Source organism: Penaeus chinensis, chromosome 38 (genome assembly GCF_019202785.1).
Source record: "Penaeus chinensis breed Huanghai No. 1 chromosome 38, ASM1920278v2, whole genome shotgun sequence".
In the NCBI taxonomy this organism is placed as follows: domain Eukaryota; kingdom Metazoa; phylum Arthropoda; class Malacostraca; order Decapoda; family Penaeidae; genus Penaeus; species Penaeus chinensis.
Genome location: NC_061856.1, coordinates 15,419,833 through 15,429,832, shown reverse-complemented (window position 1 = coordinate 15,429,832; position 10,000 = coordinate 15,419,833). Strand labels below are relative to the sequence as shown.

Here is a 10,000-nt window from a genome sequence, read left to right as displayed (position 1 = left end):
TTTCAATAGTATAATTCGTCGATCCTCTTATTCTTAGTTTTTTTTTTTTTTCATCAGTCCTCTCTCCTCATCCCCCCCCCCTCTTCGTCTTCCTTCCGTCTGGTCCTTCTCGCCTTTTCTTATTCTCCTTTTCTTAACTCGCTTTCTCCACCACTACGCATCCCAAATGTTGTCATGGTAACGGATTTTTGCCTTCTTCACCAACCTTTTATATGTATATGTATATTATAACTTCTTGCATCGTCATCTTCTTCCTTTTTCTTTTCTTTATAAAATTTTAGAAGCAATGGCCTCACCAATAGGAAGTGCAGTGCATATAAAACAAGCAACTGAAGCTTAAGAAAAAATAGTTTGTTGACAGTATCTTAAACAAGTGAGTCATGCACTGCGTCATGGCACTGTTGACTCATATTGCTGTCATGATTTCAACTTTGTATACGATAAGAACATGTTTAAAGATCACAAAAGAAAAAAAAAAGAAAAAGAGGTATAAACAACATGTATAAAGACTGGAAAAGAACAAAATGAAAAAAAAAAACGTGTTAAAGGAACAGAAAAAAAAAAGAAAAAAAAAAGGAAAAGAGAATAAAGAACATATTTAAAGAATAAATTAAAAAAGAGAAAAGAGAATACAAAAGATCTTTAAAGAATAAGAGGACAAAAAAATTTAAAGGAACAGAAAGCTAGAAGAAAATACGAACCACTTTCTGTAGATTCACTTTTCAAACAAAACATCCGTTTTTATTTACAGCCTTCAGCGATTATGATCCTTTTTTTCAAGAACGTTGATCGTCCTCGGAGATATAATTTGTCTGTTTTCTCTCACTCAAGGACGCCAGCGGCCGGAACTCCCGAAATACCCGCTTGTCCTCGTTCTTTTGTCATGCTAAGAGGAAAGAAAGGGGGTGAGAAGGAGAAGGGAGAGAAAGAAGGGTGAGAAAAGGAGAGAGGAAAGGAGGGATAAGGGAGAGGAGGAAGAGAAAGAGGGGTGGGAAAAGGAGTAGAAAAGGAAAAGGAAAGAGAATAGAGGAGTGAGACGAAAGAAGGAAAAGGAGATGGAATGAGACTCTCCTATTGGCTGACAGCATTCAGGCAGCCACGCCTACTTTACCAATGCCATAAGATTACGTAGTGGTTGCCAGATATTTTTTATGGAAGAATAGTTTCGGAGTAAAATCGGAAAGGTATGGATGATAATACAAAAAAAAAAAGTGATCATCAACAACGAAAGAAGAATCTCTTGGGCTATGATTTTTTTTTTTTTTTTTTTTTTGTCTGCCTTGCATAATAGATTTTTATTATTCTAATATCTCTCTCTCTCTCTCTCGCGCGCGCGCGCGCGTGCACACACACACACACACACAAAGGTAAATAAATAAATAAATACAAATTACATTACAAAACAGGAACCCTTATCTAACCAAAACACTCAAACAAATGGTGTCTCCCACACACATACACACTCTCTCTCCCTATCACACCTGTATGGTCCAATCCAACACGGGCTTAGTACAAGGCTATTAAATGAAGAGGAACACGGGTTTAGTAAAAGGCTATTTAATGAAAAGAAAAAATGATATCAGACGCTTATATCTTCTCTTTTGATAACACGCTATTAAAAATATTATGGTATTATCTTTAGTCAATGTTTCTGAAAATAATGTTTTCAGGCCATGAAAATAATTGCAAATACCCCCCCCCCCCCCTCCACATCAGCAAGGGAAAAAACGTTCATACCAATATCTATGTTTTAATATATCCGTAGTATCATTATTACAAAATTGTTAAACGTTTTAACATTTCCTCAGTATTAATTATTACCAGATATTAAAACGTTTCAAAATGTCCTCAGTAACAATGACACTTCTTAATTATCATGTGGATAAACGTTTTAGCATTTGCTTAACATTATCATTATCACCAAATAGACAACTTTATCATGTAATTAAGTAAATGAATAATCGTCTTAATATTTCCTTAGTATCACTATTATCAAATGGATAGAGGGCTAAACTTTTTAACAATTGTTTGGTGTATCTATTTTTTCTATAATTAATATTAAATAGATAAACGTTTTAAAATGTCCTTGTTGTCATTAATACATGGATAATCGCTTAACATCGATAGACATCTTTCCTTTCTTCATCACCAAATGAACAAACGTTTTGACATTTCCTCAGTATAATTCTTTCCTATCATAATCATAAGCAGGAGTTTTAAATTTTTCTGAATACATCTTTCCTATCATTATTAGCAAACGTTTTGACATTTCCTCAGTATCAATAACATTTCTTCACTATCATCATCATCATTGTTATCAACCAGCACCCGATCCCTCGTCGAGAACAGGTGCCCTTCCCGTGTGCATCTGGAGGTCCCATTCAACCGACAACAATACAAGCGAGACTCAATGAAATCCCAACCTTTGCACAAACACTCTTAGCAATGGTAATGAAGGGGACTTTATTGAAAGGGACGTTTTATGACGATGACGGAGGTGGCACTGGCTGAACAATACCCGCTGGCGCTGGCTCTGACCGTGATTCCTCCAAGTGGCACAGCTCCTTCATCTCTCGCAGGCACACGCTGGCCCTTTCGCTTCCGAAGTGATTCCTGCAAAGAGGACACACTTTCTTTGAGTATCCTCCGCCAAAGGGGTGGGGTGGGGGGTGGGGGGGTGGGGGGAGGCAGCGAGGTTATTTTTGTATTGGTAATGTTCTTGTCTTGCCGGAGGAGGCATCGAAAGAAGTGGAAGAGGAAGAGGGAGAGGGAGAGGGAGAGGGAGAGGGAGAGGGAGAGGGAGAGGGAGAGGGAGAGAAAGAGAGAAAGAGAGAAAGAAAGAAAGAGAGAGAGAGAGAGAGAGAGAGAGAGAGAGAGAGAGAGAGAGAGAGAGAGAGAGAGAGAGAGAGAGAGAAAGAGAGAGAGAGAGAGTGAGAGAGAGAGAGAGAGAAGAATGGGGAAAGAGGGTTTATGGCAGAAAACGAAAATCAAAATTTTTGAGTTTACACTGGCGTTACTTAACTTATCTCCCTTCGTCACGTATTAATCAAGACTTAAGTTTCGATAAAGGGAAGACGTGTAAGGGATAACGATTATTACCTGACCAGTCGGTGATTCGGAAATGCTTAACAACATAATATAAAAGAAGTAATTTCTAACCAATACACGTAGACGGATATTGAGTCAAATGTGAATATATAAAAAACATACATTGATAGATAAATGAATGAATAGATAAAATAATGTATGGATATGTAAAGCCATTTCTTTCGTAACTCGAGAAAGAGAGAGAGAGAGAAAAAGACGAAACTAAGAAAATAACTCAAAATTAAATTTCAAATAATAATAACGAAATGTCACCGCGCGAACTTCCTGGAGAAAGCAAAAGGAATCAATATTTTTATTTTTTTTCATGAATCGGAAAGCTAAGAGACACCAGCGTCAAAAGGCTATTTGTCTGGGCTTGGAGGAGGACACCGAAGATCCTCTTCTGTCGACACGCGGAGAAGGATAAGAAGGATGAGAGGAACGAGGGAGGGAGAGGAGAGAATGAGAGAAGAAGAGAAGGAGAGAAGGAGAGAAGGGGAGGAGAGAGAGAGAGAGAGAGAGAGAGAGAGAGAGAGAGAGAGAGAGAGAGAGAGAGAGAGAGAGAGAGAGAGAGAGAGAGAGAGAGAGAGAGAGAGACTCACCCACCCCCACACACAAACACAAATACACACACACACACACACACACACACACACACACACACACACACACACACACACACACACACACACACACACACACACACACACACACACCACTGGTTGGCGAGGTGGAAGAGCTTGTACAGCTTCTGCCTGGGGTGCCAGCCTGGGGCCCTTGGAACGCGCGTGTAGTATTCCTCCCAGACTTCACTGCTGAAGGACCCAAACGTCGTGGAGATCACACAGTCGAACTCATGGTGTCCGTACAAGGAGCCAGGGTCGAACATCACTGTGGAAAGTTGGATAATGAGGAAAAGAGGAATGGATCCTCTGACAGTGTGTATTATCAGCCCAACGGGACGGTTGAAAAGACCTTCCCAAACGGCCTTGTTATTTCCCACTTTTTGGCTTCGTCAGCTGGATGTCCTGGTCAAACAGTGGGTTCATCGGATAGAATCGTTTCGTCTACACAAAGGTGACTGTATGCTTTCGTTAAGTATATAATTTACGTGTATGATTTTACTTATGATTAAGTATATAATTTATTCAGTTTACGTGTGAATGGTCGTTTACCTGGTCCGTTGATCGTTTCTGCCGTGTTGCCATAATAGAGGTCGCCGTGAAGCAGGGAGGGTTTGATTTTCACATTGGCGAAAAATGATGGAATTTTGAGTTGCAGTTCTGACCACAGTTCGCTGGCTTCCCGATTCCCAAACTGTGTGAAGAAGGAAACTGTGGGATCACTGAGAAAAGTATTGTTTTATGTGTGGTATCGTGTATTTGATTTTAGGAGGGAAATTGACGAAATAACGATTGCAACTTACCACTCTTGTTATTTTTCGGAACTGGTTGTCAAGTTGCCTGGCGTAGAATACCTGGGATGGAGAAAGCACGAACTCGGTGACATATACTTTTAAAAACTATATAAACACACATATATATTATATATAACATAAAACTTATAAGTTCATGAATCTACTGTAAATAACCATATATTTATCTATTCATTCACTCATTTACTTTATTCATATATCTATTTTTCCTTTTCTTTTTTCAACTCCCTCTCTTCCACATTACATATGCTAAATAGTGATATGAAATACGTTTGTTACCCTTCAAGTACCAACCTCCCAGTCATCACACCAGTCATTCAGAAGCGACATGTATCCACAGTAAGTGTTGACAGGGAAGCCGAACCGCGTGACCCGCCGCTCGTGTGACCCAACATAACCCTCTTGCAAATCCCACTTCAGGTCATTCGTGTTGTGCAAATGCAACCTACAACATGGCCGTAGGTGGAAAGATATCTAGTTTGATTTGTGTGTTTTTTATGTTAAAAAGGAAGGTTTCTCTGCGGTCATATTATGAGGAAGTTGACGTCACATGGATGATGATGTGTGTTAGCTTTTATGAAAGAGAGATAGAAGCTAAATTATATGAATAGGTGATCCATATTGTGATATATCAAGAGTTGATCCACATTATGTTGAATGAAAAGTTGATCCCTATTATATTATGTAACATGAAAAGCTGGTCCATATAAGTTTAAATGAAAAATGACCCTTATTAAAAGAGAAGACCCACTCAACGCAATCGCAGTTTGTGACTCACCTCGCCAGCCTCTCTCCAAATTCCCGAGACATGTGGTTCAATGGCCTCATTTCCACGTAGTCCATAACGATGGCTGACTCGCCTCCAGGACCACTGACAACGGCATGGGGCGTCGGGGCTTTTATGACTCCACTGTTCGCCAGGGCCCTCAGACTCTCGAATTCTCCCTTGAACATGTTTCGGGACTGGAATGGTATCGAGGCGTTTTTATGAAATTATTATGCATGATGACCGACGTGTATAAGGCGTTACTATTAATATGACCGACATGTAATGAATTGTTGTTAATGTTAATATGACCGACATGCAGAAAGTTGTTAGAGTTAATATAACTGACATGTAGTGAGTTGCTAATAGTCGCTTCTGCTATGAAATCATCTCTTTTGTACCATCATCAATTCACCAGTTTGAAAATTCTCAAAGTCGGGAACCTCTTATTCATATAAAACACGAAAGGCCATATTCTGCTAAAATTCTCACTAACCTTCCCTCCTCCTTGACTAGTGAACAGTATACAGCAATAGTTTATTTGAACAACGCGCACTACAGCAACTTGAACTTTAAACCAAGACACGTTTGCTTCCTTGCTGTGGGTCTTCCTTGGTGGCAGAGAATAACACGTGCACCACCACGATTTTCTATTACAGAGTGTTTGCATCTATCTTTCAATCACCCGTCTCTGTCTCTGTCTCTGTCTCTGTCTCTGTCTCTGTCTCTGTCTCTGCCTCTGCCTCTGCCTCTGCCTCTGCCTCTGCCTCTGCCTCTGCCTCTGCCTCTGTCTGTCTGTCTGTCTGTTTGTCTGTCTGTCTGTCTCTCGCTCTCTCTCTCCCCCCCTCTCTTTCTCTTTCTCTCTCTCTCTCTCTCTCTCTCTCTCTCTCTCTCTCTCTCTCTCTCTCTCTCTCTCTCTCTCTCTCTCTCTCTCTCTCTCTCTCTCTCCACTCCACTGCCTTGCCTTACAGACTTAAACAAATATATAATATAATATATATATATATATATATATATATATATATGTTGCCTGTACTATAACACGTGCATTACACCATTATAACACTTCTTAAGTTAATGTGTTGGCATAAAATAATTGATAATTTTCACGATGAACACTTTTCCTGATATTTTCAAACCAATGAACACAATATGAATGAAGCGTTTGATATTACTGGTAGAATTGTCAACGAATGTGGAAAAAAATAAAAACAGTTTGTCACTCAAAGCCATGATTCTTTTGGATATTTGTGAAAGAATAAATAAATAATAATGATAATAATGATGATGATGATTATCAATACTACTACTACAAATATTATCACATAATAATGAAACCACAGCCATTCATTAAGATTTACGTGAACTGCAAATCCTCATCAAGCGAATCATCGACATCATCACCCTCTTACACCGAAGAACACATTAACACGGGAGCAAAGCATCGTCATAGTCCACGAACACAAAAGCAAAGCAGTTTCATCGTTCAAAAACAAAAGCACAACTACGTCATCCTTCAGAAACACAAACAACAAACTAACGTCATCATTCTAGAACAAAAACAACCATAATTTCCTAATCAAAACACATAATCTAAAACACACACACACGCGCATCCTCACCTCCTTGTCGGAATTCCTCTTGATGAAGACTTTGTCCGTGTCTGTGGCGTAAACTTCTCCCTCGCTGATGTAGCCACGACCTATCTCACCCGTGGGCTCCAGACGCGACGTGCCAAGGGCTTCTCTCACGTCCTCTAGCATATCCTTCGTCAGGGGCTTGCCGGGGGGTGTTGGCACTACTCTAAGACCGCCTGTCATCGCTGTCTTTTTTTTCTCTCTCTCTGTTTCTACCTCTCTCTTTTCTTTTTGCTTTTTGTCTCTGTTTTGCTTTCCTTCTGGCGCGGTCTGGTAGGGTTGAGCGATATATTTTTTTTTTCTTAATTGATGTTTGTTTTATTATTATCAATATTATTATTTTGTGTTGTTTTTATTCTTGTTGTTCTTGGCATGATTATTATTGTAATTTGAATGTTACTTTCTTTTCGTAGATTTGAATGTTACTTTAACATTAACTTCTTCTGACGATAGAAAATAAGTAAAATTGAGAAGGAAATTTATTACTTAAATCTTTATTCTTTAGCTTTGAGTTTGTGATAAAGTATCAGTAAGACAAGGCAGCATTATGAACACAGATCAAGATAGAATACTAGTACTGAATAATGCTTTCATACTTATGAGTTTAATTTAAAACTAAGAAATGGGTAATTATTCACCGTAAGAAAGAACTGCATTTAAATCTTCATCACCTTTTTCAATTTAGAACAAATAAAATTCACTTAAAAAAGCGTCACAGTAATTACATAATTACAATTATACTTATCATCTCACCAAACCAGACATTAATTAATTTCTATCAAATCCTGTCGACATGTTAACGCCATATCGCCATTACACAACGCTAAATTCAACCTTTTGCAACACTACACTTCTTTATTTCTCATTCTTTAAAGCATTATAAAATATTATCCCATACCTTAAGAGAAGCGAAGAACTGCACCTACCACGAGGAGTGATCTACGTATGCTTGACGGAACTATATTCGGCAGGAATTTCCACCGTTTCATACATGTACGGAACGGGTATCGATTCTTGTTATGCTTTCAGAAGAAACACTTCGCCTCGTTGCTGGGGTGTATATGTTTTGTAATTTTTAAGTCTTTTGGATTATGGGTATCGGTATGTCTGTGTATACATTTATGTATGTATTCCTCTCAATCTCCTTCTGTCTGTCTTTGTCTGTCTCGCTGTCTGTTTGTAGATATGTATACACTTTATCTCTCTCTCTCTCTCTCTCTCTCTCTCTCTCTCTCTCTCTCTCTCTCTCTCTCTCTCTCTCTCTCTCTCTCTCTCTCTCTCTCTCTCTCTCTCCCTCTCTCTCTCTCTCTCTCTCTCTCCCTCTCTCCCTCTCTCCCTCTCTCCCTCTCTCCCTCTCTCCCCCTCTCTCTCTCTGTATGTGCGTTTGTTTGTTTGTTTCTCTTTAAGTCTCAGATTTTTCATTCCCGTTTTCAGTTACTCCATCGTCATAGAAGAACGTAATATTTTATCATCAACTATAACAAATTTACATTGATATCATATTCCTTAAAACTTTGGTCAACTTCATACATATACAAAGAATGTTCCAAGTAAATTTAATTGTTTTTGTTGTGTGACCATACAAGATACCAGAATACCTACAAGATCAACTCCATTTCCAAACGTGTAATATTCGCTTTAAAGAGAGAGGGACACACACAGAGAGAGAGAGAGAGAGAGAGAGAGAGAGAGAGAGAGAGAGAGAGAGAGAACGAGAGAAAACTCTGATTATTAGCCTGACTGTCTATCTTTCTGTCTTACTATCTGCCTGTCTTGGACAGACGCAGGCAGCCCGGGGCCGAAAATAAAGGAAAACAAAATAAGGACACAGTTACGACCAGACAACCAAGCCAATGATTTACTCGAGGCACCCTTCCTCTAACCCACTTACTCCAAAGACAATAGACTTTGCATTTACTTGACATTGAGTAGGCTCGTTTCCCCCCCCAGGCGCGGCTTACAACTATGGCGAGGGCGAGAGTTCTAGTGACTCCGAGGAGGAAGTGAACAGCCGACTCTCCACCTCGAAAAGCTTCCCCTCGGCCCTGCGAGACAACTACTACCACTCCAACCACGCGCCCAACCACAATCATGCCACCCATCACAACCACGCCCACCACAACCATGCCAACCACGCTCCCGCCTACCACACCTACGGCCACCACTACGGGCACCACAACTACCACCAGCTGGGCCCCACCAGGTCCTCCCTGCAGTACTCGGCGGGGGAGGAACCTGGGCAGCAGAGCAAGACGCGGGACTCAGGTACGGAGGCGCTACGTGTCTTTATAGTATATGTGGTTTCTCATTACCGAATGTTGTGGACGAATGTGAATAGGTGTCATGGTAAATAGAGACATTCACTTGTACAGACTCGTAATAAATGTAACTAGGGCTGTTTGGTCTTCAGATCATAAACAAATATATAACGATAAGTATAACGGGATAAGAAATGCGATGAGATAAGGAATAGAAGCAGCAAGTAAATTAAAACAAAATACAATAATTTATTTTGATATATAAATAGTACAAGGATATGAAACCAAAACAAAATACCTTAATCAATTTATGACTGGTAATCACAGTTGTTATTAATTGTCATCAGTTATGGTATTGCTAATGATACCCGTTAATATATGAGAACAAGTAGTAAAATAGAAGTCAATACGACTGACCAGCGCCTCCTCCGCAGGCCGCGCCGACGCCTGCCCCTGCGACACGACCAGCGACCTCATCTCTCTCGCGGAGAAGGGCCGAGCGGGCGTGGCTGGGGAGGAAGAGCAAGTAGGCGTGGGCGTGGTCGTGTCCTCTTCGTCAGCCTCGTCCTCCGGCTCGACGACCAGCGGCGACGATGACCTCCTGACACACAGGGCGCTGAGACACCGCGACCCCCGCGCCTACCGGCAGATGTCCCCCAACCGGTCCCCGTACGACGGCACTTACCACCAGGTGAGGCGGGCGCGGCGGCCCCTTCGCCTACTCTCTACTCCTGTTATTACTACGGTATTATTCTAATTATGGCCATTGTTTTTGTGATCATTATTGTTTTCATTTTTATTATCATTATCATTGTTA

The 10,000-nt window shown here is 40.4% G+C and overlaps 2 protein-coding genes across 2 annotated transcripts in view; one reads left to right on the top strand and one right to left on the bottom strand.

Annotated features, from left to right (window-relative positions):
• Positions 1-10,000, top strand: part of LOC125045944 (synaptotagmin-14-like) — a 73,877-nt gene that overhangs the window by 52,668 nt on the left and 11,209 nt on the right. Inside the window, exons 5-6 of the mRNA XM_047643543.1 lie at positions 8,876-9,190; positions 9,618-9,874. Coding sequence (XP_047499499.1) covers positions 8,876-9,190; positions 9,618-9,874 — 572 coding nt within the window. The remainder of the gene's footprint in view (positions 1-8,875; positions 9,191-9,617; positions 9,875-10,000) is intronic.
• On the bottom strand, positions 1,765-7,915 carry LOC125046184 (ketosamine-3-kinase-like). Its single transcript, XM_047643879.1, has 8 exons — positions 7,824-7,915; positions 6,911-7,195; positions 5,301-5,485; positions 4,817-4,967; positions 4,514-4,564; positions 4,263-4,404; positions 3,804-3,978; positions 1,765-2,613 (listed from the first exon to the last, which is right to left on the bottom strand). Exons 2-8 carry the CDS (start codon positions 7,106-7,108, stop codon positions 2,481-2,483), a joined length of 1,035 nt encoding a protein of 344 aa, XP_047499835.1. The 5' UTR covers positions 7,109-7,195; positions 7,824-7,915; the 3' UTR covers positions 1,765-2,480.